The sequence below is a fragment of the Ipomoea triloba genome, chromosome 15 (assembly GCF_003576645.1).
Source record: "Ipomoea triloba cultivar NCNSP0323 chromosome 15, ASM357664v1".
Classification (NCBI taxonomy): domain Eukaryota; kingdom Viridiplantae; phylum Streptophyta; class Magnoliopsida; order Solanales; family Convolvulaceae; genus Ipomoea; species Ipomoea triloba.
Window position 1 is genome coordinate 3,609,911 of NC_044930.1, and position 19,492 is coordinate 3,629,402.

The 19,492-nt window shown below is 35.3% G+C and overlaps 3 protein-coding genes across 4 annotated transcripts; all 3 read right to left on the reverse strand.

Moving 5' to 3' along the window:
• Positions 1-37: 37 nt before the first annotated feature.
• Positions 38-5,559, reverse strand: LOC116007328 (T-complex protein 1 subunit theta). The gene is made up of 13 exons (XM_031247985.1): positions 5,264-5,559; positions 4,532-4,794; positions 4,291-4,437; positions 4,047-4,208; positions 3,266-3,343; positions 2,583-2,716; positions 2,131-2,203; positions 1,961-2,038; positions 1,758-1,880; positions 1,541-1,635; positions 1,150-1,359; positions 774-831; positions 38-378 (listed from the first exon to the last, which is right to left on the reverse strand). Exons 1-13 carry the CDS (start codon positions 5,412-5,414, stop codon positions 307-309), a joined length of 1,644 nt encoding a protein of 547 aa, XP_031103845.1. The 5' UTR covers positions 5,415-5,559; the 3' UTR covers positions 38-306.
• Positions 5,560-6,232: 673 nt separating this feature from the next.
• LOC116007060 (YTH domain-containing protein ECT2-like) lies at positions 6,233-11,377 on the reverse strand. 2 transcript variants are annotated; one of them, XM_031247639.1, is made up of 10 exons: positions 11,189-11,377; positions 10,765-10,847; positions 10,279-10,438; positions 9,909-9,976; positions 9,276-9,648; positions 9,101-9,189; positions 7,506-8,084; positions 7,195-7,407; positions 6,961-7,107; positions 6,233-6,806 (listed from the first exon to the last, which is right to left on the reverse strand). In XM_031247639.1, exons 1-10 carry the CDS (start codon positions 11,214-11,216, stop codon positions 6,600-6,602), a joined length of 1,947 nt encoding a protein of 648 aa, XP_031103499.1. In that variant the 5' UTR covers positions 11,217-11,377; the 3' UTR covers positions 6,233-6,599. The 2 variants fall into 2 exon arrangements, with proteins under 2 accessions (XP_031103499.1, XP_031103500.1); XM_031247640.1 differs by lacking the exons at positions 10,279-10,438; positions 10,765-10,847; positions 11,189-11,377 and having other exon boundaries at positions 9,904-9,976.
• A 1,149-nt stretch (positions 11,378-12,526) lies between these two features.
• On the reverse strand, positions 12,527-15,529 carry LOC116006197 (ADP-glucose phosphorylase). The gene is made up of 3 exons (XM_031246496.1): positions 15,036-15,529; positions 13,242-13,532; positions 12,527-13,017 (listed from the first exon to the last, which is right to left on the reverse strand). Exons 1-3 carry the CDS (start codon positions 15,507-15,509, stop codon positions 12,751-12,753), a joined length of 1,032 nt encoding a protein of 343 aa, XP_031102356.1. The 5' UTR covers positions 15,510-15,529; the 3' UTR covers positions 12,527-12,750.
• Positions 15,530-19,492: the final 3,963 nt, after the last annotated feature.

Genomic DNA, 19,492 nt, shown 5'->3' on the forward strand with positions numbered 1-19,492 from the left:
CTTGGGGGGGGAAAATCTCTTTTGCTGTCGAAAATAATTTTTGAAGAGAATAAAAAACCATTTCAGGTTGCATTCAATAAGTTCACGATTCAACATCACAAAGCAAGGTGACAAAACTTAGATCATCAACAGCAACCCAATAATTGATGTTCAAAATTTTCTAAAGCCAATACTTGGCGACAATGTAAGAAGAAAAGACAGACAGGCTAAAGTAGGTTAAAGGCCAAAAAAAAAAAAAAGACACCCTAGATAGCAGCGAAGAGGAGGCACAACCAAGATACAAAATAATAAATAGACTAGCAAAACTCAATCCTCGTCCATTGCTCCTGCTGCAGATGGATCTCTCCTTGGACCACCAGCTGGTTTTGCCATTATAATCTGCACCACAATCAAAATCACAAACTTGCTAAGATGATTATGCATACTACTACTTGGTAAAGCTAAAGTGCACACAGGCTTTTTTGGTCAGATGGTTAAGATCGAGCCCTGAGACAGTTAAAAGGTCTCGTGCCTTGAGAAGTATACAGTTATACACACTGTACCATAAGGCAGCATTGTTACCCTAGTATAATGTTCTTTCATTTCGGAAGTATATTATTCTACTTTATTCTTTGGGGAAGTTTAGAAAGGAGAACGGCAAAGCAGCAGTTTAGCAATAGATGTATATTCAAAAGAGTTCTGCTTTTCTCGGTGAAATCCAATAATGTTGTCCAGACTTCTTAGTAGAGGTACTTGTATTTAAGAGAAATGAGATTAATAAGCAGGCTGGTTACCTGATCCACTCTTAGCACGGTGCAGGCAGCATCGGCAGCATATTTGAGAGCAAAGAGCCTATAGAAGTAAAGCAAAAGTCAAGCGCAAGAAGCGGTCAGCCCAACTTATTGATGATACAAACATGACAGAGGAAAAGTCGTACTTAACCACCAATAACAAGCTTAAATATAGTATTACCACCTTAACCACCACTAACAGGTTTATATATAGTATTACCACCACACTACAATTGACAATCGCCAATGTTAACAGGTTAACTGTACTACTAGTAGAATTGACATCACAGAATATGTTTAACCATCAGTGTTCTTATGGAAATGTATGACGTTCAATTGTTTCTTCCTGTTGCACCTAATTCTTTGAGAAGAAGCTTACTTGGTGATGTAGAGGTCCCATATATCCATGGTCGAAACATCCTTGCATGCTCCTTCCTCCAAGTTGATGCCTACTTTGGTGTTTCCAGATGCATGCTCGGCATATAAAGAAGATATTATTTCCATAGCATTAAGGCCAGCATTCTCAGCAAGAATTTTAGGAACCATTTCAAAACTTTCGGCAAACTTAGCAATTGCATACTGGTCCAGACTACATAGAAACAAATAAACTTATAATTGACCAGAACCCTAAGGTTTAGTATTTGAAAGGTTCACAAAAGCAAACAATTGTCAAACACTCCATAGTATCTGTCACCGATGGCATTAGCATGAACCACACTAAATCAATGAAGGAGTATTCATATATGCATCAATGCAACAGAAATTATTACCCAGTCTCTTTGAGAGAAAAGTCCTTCAGTCTCCTGGCCAACTCAATTTCAGTAGCTGCAGCTCCAGGTACTCTCCTGCTGTCCCTACACATTGCCTGGTAGAATGAAGACCCACTAAAGTTAGATTCTAACATGAAGCTAAGCTAAGCATCATCAGTTGAAAGATCTTATAAACAGAGGATTCAAGAACACTAGTCTATATGCATGCAACAGATACCTTATAGGTATTTACACCATCGTCAACTGCTCTTTCAAGGTCATCCAATATACTATCAGTGCTGCCTCGTAGAACGACAGTGGACACAGAATTTCCACCTTCCTCATTTCTTACAATTGTAACCTAGAAGGTAAAACATAATTTATTAATAGCTTGAACTACTTACATGGAACAAAATGTAAAGAATAAATTCAAGCATGTACCCTAATGCCACCAATTTCTTCAACTGAGATGGAATCAACATATCCAAGGTCATCTGGATTTGGTTGGCTGAGCTTCAACTGGTCTCACAATTAAAGAAGACAATTAGAAGCAATGCAAATTATGCAAGTGTGTGTGAGACAATTAAATCAAGCTGAAATGACATGCTTACAATAGCAACAGCACCAGTGGTTCTGCAAAAACGTCGCAGTTCAAATTTGGAGCTTATTTTTAACACCATGAGCCTGCAACAAAATTAATAACATTATAAATTAGAAGGCCAAGGACCACTAACAAGAGTTATAAAGGGGACAGGTAGCATTCTCATAAACATTTACTGTGGGATTGACTTTGGATTTCTGGTTGCTCTTTTATCAAAACCCCAAAGGATCTACACCTCGTACAAATACTCAAGGAGAATATTTGAAGCCCAGGGAAAATGCATACAGAATTGGAACATAAGACAATACAATAGCATCCAGCTTTTGAATGCATACAGTAAAAATAAAGAGAACATCACCACATAAATATGCCAATGAGTCCAAAGTTCAATCCCAATCCACCAGATGTATAGACACACAAAATCAACACGTAAATATTAAACATAAACGGTGGAGATTGTACTTGTAACGTTCACAGAAATGCAGTGCCATCTCTCCAACCGCACCTCCACTAACAATGACCTTAGCACCTGAATCTGCCACTGCTTTAATGAGTTCCTCAACCTTAGCTTCCTCAGTTTTTGCATAATTTTCAAGCTGTGGATGCAGAATATTAGAGAACCTAGTGCACAACAGATTATACCAGATAATGAAATGTAAATCTATAGGCTATGGAGATCATCCATTCAACCCTTGTACCTCACCCTTAATATTTTTAGAAATCCTACTTCTAAGTTCGTACCACTTCAAGATGCATCACTTAACATGGAATGGCTTTGTCTGCCATATAAGTTCAAACAATTTAATTGAAAGGCTCTACCAGTACGTATATATAAAACATTCTGATATGATCAAAAACTCAAAAAGATTATAGGGAAATTAAATAGAAAAAGTATTGTATCTTGTTCCAAACATACAAAAGCCTCTCAGCAAATTCAAGTGGCTAGACAAGCAAAAAGTTAGTGTGATGCAAGGAAATGATGTATAGCATACCTACTACTCTTATTAAAAACTAAGAAAAGAATGAAAAGTAAAAAAAAAAATACATTTAAAAACATGAAGTTCTACATAAACAAAAACTATAAAAAAAAATAAATAAATAAAATTTTAAAAAAAAAATCAAAGTAACATGGGTCAATGAAATACCTGGTCAGCACTATGAATAAGAACTGTGCCTTTTGTGTCAGTCGCAGATGTATCAACTCCCCCGGCAAATACGGCAACCTACAAAAGTATATAATCAACTCTCGAACATGGATCAAAATCAAGCCACAACACTTAAAGGAACATGCAGAGTTTTTTAACAGTTTCATCATGACAATTTTTTACCAAGTACAAGGAAAAAGTATGAATATTTCCTTTCATTATGCATGGATCCTATCACCAAATGTCCTTCAGGTAAAGGAAAGCCTTTAAAGAGACAGCAAAACACACACACACACACACACACAAAACCCCTCATTTTCCACTGATTATTAGTTATTACCAAAAGGGCATAAAGTAAAATGTGAGCTTGTAAGATGCATTGCTTTTACATAATGTATAATATTAACCAAACAAGAGAAATATCCAAAATATAACTTATGGTTGAAGACTTGAAGCCCTAGAAAGCATCAGCAATGGCAACTTATATGCACAGAGAGGACTAACACTAAAGTAATACCAAATGTTTCCAGTTTATAAAAAGTCTTTTTCCTAGAACTGGACAGAGTTTGCAACTGACAATTCCTCTATCTACTAAATGAAACAAAAGAATTACGAAAAATTATAAAAAGTAGGAACTTAGGAAAACCCTTTTTAAGAATAAATAGCAATATTATCAGTAGTGGTAAATGGTAATACTAATACTAATATGGAATAATAATTTTCCTTGAGAAATCATGATAAACAAATTAAAAGAAACTAAGAAATAAATAAAACTACTCACCTTTGCCTTTTCCATCCTCTTTATGCTGCCAATAGCATCATTTTTCAATACCATGCCTCTAACTATGGTTGAATTGTGTAGACCTCCACCCAAGAGCTTGGCAACTCGAACGTTATCCACATTGAAATTAGCTGGGTTCTTAGGACACACTTGTATACATGCCTACAGAAAAATTCATCAAAACAAAAATTATATTAAAAAAAACATGTTGAACTAGAGAAAACAAGCACTCCATGATATTTACCTCAGCAATAAGAGGACACAAGATATTCTCTAGTCCAAACTGTTTGCTAGCAACTGCAGCTTTCATTCTGGAAACAACTTCTTCCTTGTTTCTCACATCCATATTTTCTGAACCTCCTTCGACTAATTCATCTAATATTCTAACTGTCTGTAACAATAAATTTAGTAAAAATATTAATTCAAATAGAACGAGTAGTACATAAAAAGCTTATTATAGGCCTTATATTGTAGACTACACAAACCTCATTAATTGCCTTATTGTATCCAATAATGATCTCACTAGGGTGTAAACCCATCCTAATGAGTTCCTCAGCATTCTGAAGCACCTCTCCAGCAAAAGAAACAGTCAGATTGGCCCCATCTCCAATCTCTTCTTGTTGCGCCTTTCCTGCCAATACCAAAAGTTTGGCAGCAGGATGCTGGATCTCAAGCTCATTCACAATTGTGGCAGCGTCATTGGTGACAAAAAGCTTGTCAAGATGATTGATAACCATCTTATTCATACCTGAATAAAAGTAAAGCCAACTGGGTAAAGAACATATAGTCTGTTATTCCTACACGCATGACTGTTCAATAGCAAATTCAACCCCTATTTGAAAGGAGAAAATAATAATTTCTTTCAAGGACACTTGCTCAACTACGCGAATAAAATAGATTAGACAGGAAGAAGTATGAGATCTAACACCGAGCTCCTCCCCCCTTCCGGCCGCAGCCCTCTCACTCTCTCACTCTCGAGCTCTAAGTTTCTGCACACCACGTGTTTGAAAGTGTGACACTGTACTTCCTGTACTCATTTCTCTATTTGTGTCACCCTAACATGCACATTTATGAAAATAGGCTCGTCTGTTGCAGCTTGGAAACACTAAACTACTCCATATCACTTTGAAACGAAACACTATAAAAAAGCAAGCAGTTTCCGAGGAGAAACTAGGTCGGAAAACGAGAAGTAAACGAAGTTTGGAGAAAGAAGGTACCGTTGGGGCCGAGAGAAGTTCGAGTGATAGCAGAGAGCTGTTTGCAGGCGTCAATGTTCTTGAGCACCGCCTCGTCCAGTCCCGACAGATGCTTGTGCCCTTCTTTCAGCATCGACTGTATCCCGTACGGCTGCATTTGGAATCCCACCATTTTCGTGCTCGGAAGCTTAGCTGTGTGCTCAGATTTGCACTCTGATCTCTAGTGGCTGTGGATGTAGAGCGATCTTGTTTGAACAAGCGAGAGTGTGAAGGCCACAGTAAAGTGGAAGAAAATATGCCCTAGAGCGTCTCTAGTATCTTCCACATTTCTACGTTCCTGCCCCGCGGAGCTTTTAAACTGTACCCGCCCACCGCCCGGGCTTGAGATTTGGCCCGGTTACCCGTATTCCCTATTTTCTCATTTTCTCTGGCATTTCTTTCTTTTTTTCTTTTTTACTCATGCTCTTATATTCCTGACATTCTTTTTATATGATAAAAACTTGTCGAATTATCCAGTTAAATTGATCAGATAATTAATTGACTATTAAATTTCTCAATTTGAGCTAATTAATTAATGTACCTTATTTGGTCCTCAATTGATTAGGTAAGGTCATAAGGCGGAGTTATATAATTACAACATTTCTCGTAACTCAAAGAATTAAAACTTATTAAAATGTATTACATTTATAAATATATAAATGTCCATTTAAATGTGTTTATTCTCACTTAAAATACAACGCAAAACATATGGAAAACACAAATACTTTTACACTTTTTAAATCAAAATTTTGTTTAGAATTTGAATAAATAAATCTCTCTCAATTATTGTCATATACTAATATTTTGATATAATTTGAATGAATTATTAGTTGGATTGATCAAAAGTGATAAAAATAAAACCGACATAAAAAATGTTATTAATATAATAGATGTATGATTAAAAATATTTTTAGCTAAAATTAAATTATATAATCAATCAATGTCACTCGATTACTCGTGTAAACGAATTAGAATAACATCATTATGTGAGAGTACCTTGTTTGTTAGTAAAACATCTAAAAGTCCAAAAGCAGAGGGCTGACAAAATAATTCCCAAGTAAACAATGCAAAACAAGAAGCTAAAAACTTCAAAATTCTTAGCAGTCCAATATCCTGCTGCCTATTTTGAGAACAGTGCATTCTATTCTATTTATATTATTGTTCTTGGGGAGAAAAAGAGAAAAAAGAAAGCCACATCAACCATGTCATCTAACAAATCAAACTTTATTGTGTATTTTGAACACACTAGACCAACTCTGCAACTCCCATAAATTGCCCCACTTGTTGCAAAAGAAGGAAAGATCTGCGGCAAAAGAACTTAACAAGCATTTCCAACCCCACCGGAGAGCACCGCTGCAAATGTCACTTTTTCGCCATGAGGAATCACTCCTCCATCAGCCTTGGCGGTCTCAGGTGCGGCTGAACCATCAGAATCTGCTGGTTTAGCGGGGACGTTTTTATCTGTCGCCTCAGTTTTGTCTGTTTCCTGTGAAGATAAAACGATAAATGGTTTTGCGTTTCCGGCCTGCAGGAATTAGAGGATTGTGATAAGCATCAGCTACAACAGAACCATTTGCAGCACATTACATCACATAAAAAAGAGAGATGTGGAAACCACACTATGCCATTCTAATTATTGCATACATCTGAAATGATAATAACTGAGTAATAACTCTCACCTGTTTTTCCAATAAGCGCTGCTTAGCCTTTTTCTCTTGCATTATCTTCTGGCGTCCTTCATAAAACTCAAAATCATCTAAAATGCTCGTCTTACTGGAATGTCCTTTCAGTATTTTCAATACATCAATACCATGCTCAAAGCTGACCTGCAATACCAGAATACCAACACTACCATTTAGCCATAAATTCATAGCTAAAAAGTATTTAAATTAAGTGCTACATAAGTGACAAACCTCCTGAGTATCTCTGCTATTGGTTACGGGCTTATTCTCATTATTCTCTAGAGTGATGTGCCTCAGCATGCTATTAGGTACATCTTTTATAATATGCCACTTGGTAGGGAAGCACCCATTCCACTTGTCTTGTTGCCAATATTCAACAGTTTTGTCATAATCCACACGACCAACCATCTCGGCAAGGCCAACAAACTGTCCACTTGCATTAACCTGGAAACCAGGGAAAAAAGCACGTTACAACTAAGACATTCACACTGAACCAAAAACCATTTCCAATATTAGAATAACATGACAAGTTCTTAGCTTACAGAGAAAAGCAAAAAGACAGGACATCCCCCAGACTTATCCTGGGCTTCTTTATATGCTTCATCTAGTTTCTTGTTACCATTGGGGGTGCTGGACCACACACCATATTTTATGCTTTTATGGACATCATCCTCATTGTAAGATTTAATGACAAAGAATTTAGCATCTGTGTAAGTCTCAGGAAAATCATCTTTGTTGTACTGTTCCCTATCCGGGAAAAGTGGTAAATTATCCTCATTGCTATTAACCCTCAGAGGAAGACTCTGCCCCTTAACTGCTAATGTGATAGATTCAGAATCCTTCAGGTCCTTAAAGCCTTTCAATCGAGGTCCTCTGTTTAATTCATTTAAGCCATACACACTTTCGTTGCAATTGCTAAATAAACCATTCCCACGACCCCAGGATCTAGACTTGTTATCAACAGACAGCCAATCATGTGAACCTGCACTCAAATAACTATTCGGTCCCAAACCTAATCCACTTCTAAATGTGTTCCCATAATGGCCATACATCCTGTTACTTGGATACATCTGATTCACGTATCCACCAAGTCCAGATGATGCCCTCGGATGTTGCAAGCCCTGTAAATTGACAAACAAAACCACTTTTTAAAATGCTTCCAAGTAATTGATCCACAATAACATACGAGTGATAAGATGATATGATCTCTGATTCTAAAAGATAAACTAAAATTAATTATCCACCTCCTAAAAAGAACACAAAGAAAAATGAAATGTGAGCACACTGTTTGACAGTAAATGGTAAACCATAATCCAGCCTAAGAATATTAAAAAGAACAGTACAATGAAAATTCAAAGGATAGGACTTTGCGAGAATATAGAGTTTCTGTTAAACAGATGAGATGCAATCAAGTGAAAATGACCAGAATAATGATTATAATTGGCAATTGACTTTTTTATTTTTATTTTTATTTCTCCCAAGTAAAGAGAGATTTATCAAGTCACCAAGCAAATCAAGTGAAAATGACCTAAGAAACCAACCAAAGTAAATAGCTATAAGGTGAATTTCCATTAACCCAAATCAAATGGGTGTAAACAAAAAGGTAGTAATGAATTAATGTTGATCAACTTGTCAAGAGCCTAACAAAATTTTAACAATTTCTTTCATTTCAGATCAACAAAGTTAACATAATGGAATCAAATGCCATTTGCAATCACGTTTTATTTCTTTTGAAATTCCAGCTTTCCAAATCCTCTCTAACTCAACCAAGCAATACCTACTAAATAACACCCCAAAGCAAGAACAATATTGCAGCAATTCCAAGCCCAACCACACTATTGTAACACCTAGCACAACGGTTAATAGAAATAGCAAGAGACAGACTTAGCATTATTCAGTTATACATCATAATGTAAAGGTTAATGAAAAGATATAATTGCTACTCATTGATTACAACACAGATGAAACAATTAGAGAATATTGGAATTGCATGATGAATAACTAAACAGAGGAAATAGCAAGATACAAGAATATTTTCTTCTGTTTCAGAACATCCAATACCCATTGTCCTGATCCTATCAACTACAATTAGCTGGTCTGAAGTGAACTGCCTATCCACAAATTTGATGATGCATACCATGAGATGTGGAAGAGGCTGCAAACTTTGATTTGTTCCAGAAGGGAAGTTGCTATTATGTGAAACTGGTGAAGAGATCCATTGATTTGCTGCAAAAACATTCATTCGGAAATCAAATCTAGTAATATAAGCACTAACTAACTCTTGGTCCTTACAACCAAAAGCAAAGAGATACCTGATGGGATGCTTCCCCATCCATAGGAGTCAAGGGATTTCAGAGATGAGTCCTCATAAATTGGTCTTACAGGCTTTGAAATGGTGGTTCGATCAGGCGTCCCAGCACCAACATGACTTTGATTTACTTTGGTGGTGTCCCCAATCAATTGCACTTTGTCAGGTGCAATTGAAGTTGGGACTTCAGACTGGGGAGCATAAGGCTTGTTCGATGAGAAAGTTCCATTAGTAGTAGACGATTGAAAATAAGTAGTTGGATATTGGTATTGCTGAGCGCCATACATCTGGTTATCATGCTCAATGTGTGAGCCTAATGGAGAATATGTTCCATATGGAGCATAACCATACCCATGATGATAGTCACCATACATGCTCTGCAAGTAACTAGTAGCATATCAGAAGCAGTCTTCATTAAACAACAAATTTCAAGCATGCCTTTTAGGTTAAAGACAAATTAGGCAGCCTCAAGCAGATTGGAGCCTCTTAGTTAATCTCATTTAATCATACTCCCTATCCAGCTTTGCACGGTTTTCTTGAATCAACCATGAAGTAGAAATCCAGAAAACAGCATAAAAAGAAAATTTTAATAGCGAGCAAGGAAATAATAACAGGAAATCAGTAACAAAAACCTTACTGGAGGCAGTTCAACTCTGTCAGGATTTAAAAATCTATCCCATTCATTGGTTGAGGAACCATCATAACCTGCAAGTAAACCAAAGAAGAAAAAGAGAATCTAATTAAAGATAATCTCTCCTTATTTATCAGATATTGCATAATTTCTTGCAAATGATGAAGGATCAAACTTCCAACCTTCATGCCTCAAATCACTGAGTAGATTTAATGCCCCTGGCCTATCCTTTTTATATAAGATGTTCAGAAATGGAGGAAATGCAATACTTCACATCTTCTTAACTTCTTTCAGTGAAATAATCATCAAACTAAAAATTTTACTACTTAATTTAACAATATTTAATATGGCATTAAAGAACAAAAACTATAATTACCTCTGTAGTAATATGTTGAGGATGGATATCCATTAGGGTTATAGAACATGCTAGGGCCCATGAAATCCTGTTGGGAATGTGTTGTAGATCCCTCAAAGGGCTTGTTAATACCATTTGCTAAAGCACCAGATTCAGCAGGTGCAAACCGGGCAGCTGAAGGCTTTTTTTAATGAGGGGGAGCATAATACATAAGTCTAAATTCAAAAATTTTAAATACAAGGGAAAACCATAACAGTAATTTTTGTATAGCATTAAGAACTTGGGAATATGAACATATCATCTAGCGGCCAATGCAAAATAGAACGCATTTGATTTCTTTGCATTCAATAATTGGATCATTGGAGCCTTGAAGGTATCCGGTGACAGTTCTCTATAAGTTTACATATAGATACACATATATATGGAGTGTAATAGTGTAATACTCCACATCAGAATTTCCAAACTGAGCAGCAAAAGGTATATGAAAAACAAAGGCAGAAATGTTACCTTCATTGTGGTCTCCGTAGCTTGGAGGGGCTTCTCATTATCAGAATCCAATGTCAAATTCTGCAGCAACTCCTCTGCAGCTTCTGAAACAGTTCCACCGTTTAAATGAAACATGAAGAAATATGAAAATCTACAATCAAACTCACTTCTCGGGCACATATTAACCCTTAAATTCAAGCACATCAATTCAATTTCAATATAAAACTCACAGTTCTATCGTCAAAATCCACCCAAACGAAACCGGTGCACATGCAATATTTATAAGCGCGCACACACACACACGCATAAACCCTAGCAAAACCCATATCGTTACAGAATACCAGCAAATAACATTAAAATTAAATCACATAATTCGCGGAACGACGCAGAATGAAAACAAGGAAGAAAAGTAGACGAAATTCAGAGTGAGACGACGAGAGGATACCATCCGACGGTGGGACAACGGCCGCCATGACGATCGCCGGCGTAAAATCAGGCGCTACGTCGTTGGAGCTCGGGTATTGGCGTGCGAGTATAGAGATGAGAGTAGAAATGGAGGTGTGAAGGGTACGGAGCGTAGGACTTGGGAAGGTATAGTTGCAAGCTGCAGGGGAAGTGCAAGCGGGCGTTTGAGCTTTCTGGCTTGAAGAAGGTTATTATGTACTTATGTAGTTATGTATGTATTTTTTAGTCTATAGTCTAAATAAATTTCAAATAAGTTTTACTAATTCATGTTATCTATATGACTATATCTATATTTATCTAATACAGGCTAATAAGTGTGAATGAAGACTATACTTTTCATTTATATTCATTTTTTGTTACATATTTTTATATATTATACTATAAGAATTACACTATATATTATTTTAGACAAACATACATCTATTGTTATAACTTTTGTTATATTTCCACTATTATTAACATGCACATACATTCACCATATATGATATATTTTCTTATATTATTATTCAATAATAATAATATATACACATTATATATTGGAGTTATATGTTAGTTATTTCATAAAATATAAATGTCAAATTTATAAAGCTGTTTTACATTATTATTATTATTAGTATTATTTACAATAATATAAATATCTAAAATATAAATAAATCTACGATTTTAATATAAAGTACTAATATTGACACTTATTTTTGCACATAGCGCATAGAAAATACTACTAGTATTTATATAAATATAAACGAAAATGAATGAAATGAGTTACTCAAACTTAGGTTTTAGTTATTGAAAATTTTGAATGTGCGTTGTGAATGAAACATGTATCGTGATAACAATTTAAGTTGTCAATAGTTTATCGACCTAAATTATAAAGTCAATATCTAAGTTACTTGAACTCAAATTTATAAATATTTGAATTTGATATAATTATTGATTAATTAATTCAAGTAGTTCGCAAATTTAATTTTTCTTTTGTTTAATTTGATGTGTGTGGTTCAGATTACAATATTTGACTTAAATTATTTATCATTTTTTAATATTTAATTATAAAAATTACATTTGTTAGCTACCTACTATAAATTTAATCATTCAATTATTAACAAATGTCATGCAATATTGTGTTTGATGACGGTGTAATCTTTCCCTGTTTATCAAAACACATGATAGATACAAACAGGACACCACTAACTGTAGTGACTCTAACTATACGAGAGATCATGAGATCGAATCTCAGTGAAAGCAGTATTAACTATTTGTGCTTTAACAGATTGAGAAAGTATAGACGATTAGATACTATAATGTAATAAAGTCAGTAGTATAAAAAAGAAAAAAAAAAAGTGCAAAGCTGTAGAAATTCCATAATTATTAATATCAGATCTAATTTGAAGATCAAACATAAAAGTAATTTATATATATGCATACGAGGAAGCATATTCAGTACTAACACACTTCCATGCCTGATCTGCTGGCTTTCCTTTCACGAATATAGTTAGTGCTCTCTTCCATGAGTGTTATACAACAACAATGGTGCGTGCCAACGATTCATTTCTGGTCTGGCACTTTAACTTCCCGCAAAATTTTGGCTGCATCTTCCGGGAAAACGGGATTTATATAACATCCTGTTCCTAACTCGAAACCTCCCACCCCGGATAGCTGGGGTACGATTTGGAGAAACCAGTGGCAGCAAGGTAGGTATGAAGGATCAACCTGGAATGGAGAGGTGTGAATCATGAAGTTGAATGGTGGATTGTTGAGCTGTGAGGACATCTTCAAGAGCATAAATTTCAATAGCCCTCCAAGATCAACTGCCTGCACGGTTAAAAAAAGTTTAAACATTATTTTTGTGGTACATAAAATGTCAAACATTATTAAACCATTCAAAAGAGATATAGTGGGAAAAGTGTAATGGTTAAAAAAAATACGGAGTTGGTTAATGTCAATGTTAAAAGGGAAACAAACAATTCAAGCAGACAGCAAATAGTTGCATTTTACCCACCCAACTAAAAGTTCAGTGACATGAAATCATCAATTACCTTCTCGCTATCTAGGTCGTGAAAATAAGTTGAGTGATCCCGAGGGATTATCCATATTTCAAAGGGGAAAGTAGCAGCAAATGGAACCACCGATTTGAAATGAGTCGATTCATTAATTATAAGGTCATCCACGCGAGTATCACAGAGGGAACAGTTCCCTGTCTGCTCATAATATTCCTTCATACTGTTGAGACGAGCAGAAACTGTAGGAGGAACGATAGGAAGAGCAATCATCTGGCTGTGAGAATGACTCATGGATGCTCCGGCTGAGGCTCCATGATTTTTAAATACCTACTAAGCCAACACGAATAAACCCAATGTTAAAGACTAAAATTCGTGATTGAGACACAAACAGAAAAGTGAGAACACATATGTATCATTTATGTATATGTATGTGTCTGGGGAAGGGTCACCATAGCAGGGAATGGTCTGGGAACAAACCGAACAATTATTAGCTATAATACATTAGAAAATGCCAACAATCATTACCATATATAAAATATAAATAACATTAGAAACAATAAACAGAAACTTTATGCAGTGTACGTCACAGGTTTATGTATAGTTAAGCTGCTCCCCATGCCTGAAATATACTGAATAAAACTAACTAACTAGGCTGCCAAAAACCAGTTGTTGCTTCTAGTTAGACCTCAGAGTGAAAGTTATGCTCCACTAGATTGTTTGAAGTTTTAACAAAGCAAAAAACCAGGAAAATCGAAAATCTACCCCCCAAAAAAAAAAACAAGAAAGAAAAGAAAGGAGAAATGGAATATGAAATTCATCATATTCCAAATCAATGGCTAAATGGTTCAAATAAAGTGTTGATGACATGTATGCATACTATGTCCAAGTATTCTCGACATGTATCAAGGTTTGTGTGTGTGCATTGCACTGTACAAATATGGATTAGAGAATAATATTTTACACATGGAACATGGATACGTAAACTATTGGTATTGGTGGGCAAGTTTTCGTATTTATCAAAATACAAAATTTAATTTTGGAAGGTCAGGATTAAGTAAAAAAAAAAAAGGATTACCTAACCAAATAATTTAGCAGAGGAAAAATGCCAAAATTAAGATCCAAGAGCAGTTCCAGCTATATGCCTCAATCATGTTATTCATATGTTTGGCAGACGAGAGAAGAACAGTAGGCCAAGTTTAAAGAAGAGAGCAAAGGCCATTTATCTCGTCGGTTTGGATACAAAATCAGTAAAGGATGAAGATATGGAGGGGGATGCAGCTCAACATTTTCAATCGTTTGAAGCTGGAAGAAGTATCACTTCCTCTATTCCCTTTCCAATCAAGGTGAGGAAACATAATTTGCTTAGTCTAACTGTGGAACCACCTAGCATGGAAGTACGAAAGTTTTCTTCTCCGTTCTCTTCAATGAGCCAAAACATAGTCTCACAGTGGAACCATCTATACCCCTAAAAAACTGAGCTTACATTCAACTGAGAAATGCTCTTCCAGGCATTAGTCCTTTTAAATTTTATATGCACTCCAGCAATTAGCTCTCAATGTCCTCAACTCCTCATAAGTTTTCATATTACTATTTCAACATACATTTTCAGACATTAGGCCAAGAAAAAAAAATGAAAAAATCATTGCAAAGAAACAACTGATCTTAAATCAATTTCTTTTGAGCTTCCATTCGAAGAATGGTGACCAATAATTCCAGTCCCCAAATAACTTATAGGTACTCCGTAGTTCAGGAATGATATAGACATATAGTGAGAATTTATAAATAGTTGTAGAATTCTCATATTATTTTTAAAGGAAAAATAAAATAAACCTGAACATATTTGATGGAATCATTCATGCGAAGTTGATCGATCCTAGCCTTGAAAGCCAGTAAAACATCCCCGACCTCCGCCGGCGAAAGATCGATGAGATGAACCGAGTGAACCGGAGATTCGATCACCACATCATGGAACCCGAACCCACTGACTGACACGTCGCCATGCGATGAGGAATCTTCATGATTCCGGAAATGCAGGTCTCTGTTGAGAGCCGGGTAGAGGTTCTGGATGACTCTGATTCTCCAATCTGAGGTAGAATCAGCTGGGATGCGGAATATCTCGGGCGCGCACTCGTGCTCGTGGCCCTTGCAGAACGGGCACTCCGATTGGTTATTAGGATTAGGGTTCGATTTGGACTTGAAGTCCGACGGACGTCGAGACCTCGCCGGCGAGAATATCACCCACCGGTTGTTGATTCCGTCCTTTCGGATTTCAGGGCTCCGGTTAGGAGATTCTGCTCCCGCCATTGTTGTGCTATACTACTGCTAACGCAGTTTTTGAAGAGAAAATCCAGAGTCGCAATATGTCAGTATTTCTCCTCCACGTGGATTAGACATGGCATCCATGGACCATGGTCTGCTCAGCCCAACCTCTCTACAGTAATTGGGCCGGCCCACAAATAAGTAAATAACTCGGTTGTTATGTCATAGACCCGTGTCCATATTCAAAAATTGTGAATATTAAGTAATGTAATTTTGTATACGAAAAAGGGTCAAATAAGTTCTCAAACTTTACCCAAAAGTGCAATTAAATCCTTAAATATTAAAAAGGTTCAATTGAACACTCAAACTTGTCATTTTGATACATTTAAACCCAAATGATCAGTTGTTTACCTGAAACAACCGATTATTAGTTTTCTTACCAACATTTCAGCGGCTATCAACTAGAATTATTTTTTCCGACGAACAAACGATGACGAATAGAGAAGACGAACATGTCTTCTCCATGGGAGAAGACCACGATCGTCTTCTTCACTAGAGAAGCCATGTTCCAGTTCGTCTTCTCCAGTGGAGAAGATTGGAGAAGACAACTGTTCGTCGAAAAAAATAATTTCGATCGACAGCTGCAGGATTGTTAGCCGGAAAATTAATGACCGGTTTGTTTGGGTTTAAATGTACCAAAATGACAAGTTTGAGTGTTCAATTGAACATTTTTAATGTTTAAGGGCTTAATTGCACTTTTAAGTAAAGTTTGAGGCCTTATTTGACCCTTTTTTCCCTTTTGTATATTAAGATATAAAATTGTGAACATGAACTTAGGTCCACCTTGCAATGTAGACCCGGATCCTAAGCATAATTTGTCTAAATAACTACTCTTTGTAATATTGGTACCGGCAAGTAGAGATACAATCATTATTTCGTGGACCGTGGTAATGGTCTAAAAATGACGGTAAATTATTATGTGGATCCGAGTCCACCATGCAATGTAGACTCGAGTTCAAAAATACATAATTTATATGGGACATGTTTGGTACATTGTTGTTAGCTGATATCTGTTAGCTGATTGGGTTAGAGAGTATAAATAATTGATAACATTAGCTCATTATATAAAAATGTTTGATAAATTAGCTTAGCTGATAGCTGTTTTATATAATTGCTTTTCTAAAAATTTAATTGAAAAAGTTACTTTGAGCAACTTTTTGAATTTTAGCATTTTAGTTACAAAAAGTTAATTAAGCAAATACTTATATTGATTTTTTTAACAAGTCAAATATCTAATAATGGTCAAATAAGTCAAAATTAACTAATAAACTAACTATTTTACCAAACAAGACTATACTGAATATTTACAATTCACAACTTTTTATTGATTTATTGTTTCGAAATAGGCTACGTAGATGTAGGATAAATTTTTGTTGCTAAATCTTCATGCCCAACAAAATAATTTAACAACTCAACAATAGCATTGAATACACACCCAAAAATTAAAAATTAAAAAATAATAATAATGGCAAGATTCAAAATTAAAACTTTCCGTTTAAACAAAATTGTTAGATATACGTTCATAAATACAACAATGATGATTTCATACTTTATAAGTTATAATTAAATAAATAAATCAATGAATCTCAGATGTTGAATCACAAAGATTTCATTCCAACAAAAAACTCCTTCCCCCAGAAAAAAAAAATGAAGAAGAAGAAAGAAGATTACACCCCTTCACTCGTTTTATATATATATACCAGTAAACCCCTTCACTCGTTTTATATATATATATACCAGTAAACCCTAATGGTGTCTCCTTTTTCTCTCTAAAATCAAACGCCTTTCTCTGCTACTCAACTCTGACTTCCACTGCCGGCCTCTGGCCGGAGCTCTAATGGAGCTTTGAGCCGGCGGTTTTGGTTACCTTTTATGTTTGTTCTCGCTCTTCTTCCGCCTCGACCACCGTCGTAACTCCGTCCGCCTCCGACCACCGCCACAGATCTTCTTCTTCCGTTTTCTTTCCCTTTGAATAAAATAATAGTAGGTAGGTATTGGGGTTTGTGTTGGTAGTTTTGAACTCCCAACCCTACTTTGACTTTACCCACTTTATTTTCTCTATTATTGTGTTTTTCTCTCGTTAGTTTCACGAGCATTTTTACTCTCGTTACTTTCACGAGCTTTTCATTTTCATTAGCATAAATCGTTTAGTTTGGTTTTGACAAGTGTTGATCTTATCCTGGGCGAGCAAAAACGAATGATGACGAAGACCCAGATCTTTGATGAAGCTTTAAGCTCCCTGAAGGAACATAGCTTCATAGTTATGAAACAGTCTGCGATTTAAGTTTTCTATAGCATAGTTAGAAAAGTTGTTTCTATGTCTGACTATAAGGAATGGTTTACCATTTCATTGATCATTGATGTAAACGTTTTATGTTATAATTAATGAAATAGTTATGTTTACCTTCAAAAAAAAAAAAAAAAAAGATTACACCCACCCTTAGAACATGCCTAATAGAGTAATAGAAACCATGCAACTTTCAACTGCAACGATTGAATCTTTTTTTTTTTTTTTTTAGTTGAGCAACCAATAAATAGTTATGATCAAACTATGCGAGTGTAAATCAAACTAAATTCGTGTTATTAGTCATGTAATGGGGTGACAATGTAATATAATTCAAATTTGCGGGCAATGTACACTATATCATACGATTTTAGTGATAAAACTGGGTGAAGTAGTAAAAAATATTCGTTTGTACGTAACAATTGAGTTCAATCGTTCATAATCTATAACAAACAAGCTTATCAGGCTTGGATGTGATCGATTAACATATACAAATAGTGAAATTAAAGTCATTGTCAAGCTAACATAGTCTTCTATTTATATAGCAAGGCACGAGCAACATGCCAAAGATCTGGTGATGAAGTCGACATGGTTAGAGATGTCAATTTAACCTAACCCTAAGGCCCTCCCCATTAGTGGGTTTGGGCACAAATTCTAAGAAATAAAAGCTGATTCATTGTTTTGTTAACTAATGGGATGAAGGAAAATTAGTGATATATTTCTCCTGCTAATATGGGATTTTGTCAGCTCATATGGGATCCACTAAGAAATTAACTCATTTTTTGGTCAGATTTTGTTTTGTAATTTTTTTTTATTTCTTCCACATCATTTTCTCTTTCCTAATCACACTTACAAAATCTCCTCAAAATTTACACCAAAATTCTAACTATTGGAGAAGGCCTAATGGAGAAATTCAATCCCCGCCTCGAACCCCGACCCATAATCCCTAATATATATATATATTATATATTATAATATATTTTATAATTATATGTAATATACTAAATTACTAATGTTTATATGCATTCATATTTAATTTGAAGTTTTGTTTTTTTTTTTTTCTTCTTCAAGTTATTATGTATGCATATTGGGTATTTCGGTTAAGGAATTACGATTTGAACAATTTGATTTTTTTTTTAAGTATTGTGATATTTGGGTAATTGGATGTTAGGTAAATTGGATATTTAAATATATAAACTTATAATCTTTTTTTTTTTAGAATCAAACTTATAATTTTTTAAATATTATTGACTCGGTTACAAATGTAATATTGTCACACATTTATGACTTTCCATTTGGAAGAGCAACATTTATGCCATTTGACTAAAATTTTTTGGCATATAAATTTATAATTTAATTGTATCATTTAAATAAAATATTATTTTATAGTGTACTAAAGATTGCGAAGTGTATAATAAAAAAAATCGAGACAAGAAATCTCTGTCCTTAAAAAATCTTTGTGGGGACGGGGATGGGGTAATTTCCATCCCCGTCAAGGAACGGGACAGGGTCAAGGAGCAGGGGTGAATTATGGGGCAATGATGGGGACCCCATTCCCTACCCTTTCCTCGTTGTCATCCCTATACATGATGCCTTTTAGTGTGGCACTTAGACAAATCATAACATCTGAGAGTTACTGATGTGAATCATGTGATGACTAGTGAATTAGTAACATGCGTGACAT

What these genes read in the sequence shown, in the direction of transcription:
- LOC116007328 (XM_031247985.1), bottom strand. Translation starts at nt 5,414, where the DNA reads ATGGTGGGATTCCAAATGCAGCCGTACGGGATACAGTCGATGCTGAAA. An exon ending in TTATTCATAGTGCTGACCAG is followed by an intron (nt 2,717 to 3,265) that starts GTATTTCATTGA and finishes CTGCATCCACAG; the next exon opens with CTTGAAAATTATGCAAAAAC. An exon ending in CCACTGGTGCTGTTGCTATT is followed by an intron (nt 2,039 to 2,130) that starts GTAAGCATGTCA and finishes TTGTGAGACCAG; the next exon opens with TTGAAGCTCAGCCAACCAAA.
- LOC116007060 (XM_031247639.1), bottom strand. Translation starts at nt 11,216, where the DNA reads ATGGCGGCCGTTGTCCCACCGTCGGATG. An exon ending in CTACGGAGACCACAATGAAG is followed by an intron (nt 10,439 to 10,764) that starts GTAACATTTCTG and finishes CATTAAAAAAAG; the next exon opens with CCTTCAGCTGCCCGGTTTGC. An exon ending in AGCCTCTTCCACATCTCATG is followed by an intron (nt 8,085 to 9,100) that starts GTATGCATCATC and finishes GTCAATTTACAG; the next exon opens with GGCTTGCAACATCCGAGGGC.
- LOC116006197 (XM_031246496.1), bottom strand. Translation starts at nt 15,509, where the DNA reads ATGGCGGGAGCAGAATCTCCTAACCGGAGCCCTGAAATCCGAAAGGAC. An exon ending in ATTCCATCAAATATGTTCAG is followed by an intron (nt 13,533 to 15,035) that starts GTTTATTTTATT and finishes TTGGCTTAGTAG; the next exon opens with GTATTTAAAAATCATGGAGC. An exon ending in ACGACCTAGATAGCGAGAAG is followed by an intron (nt 13,018 to 13,241) that starts GTAATTGATGAT and finishes TTAACCGTGCAG; the next exon opens with GCAGTTGATCTTGGAGGGCT.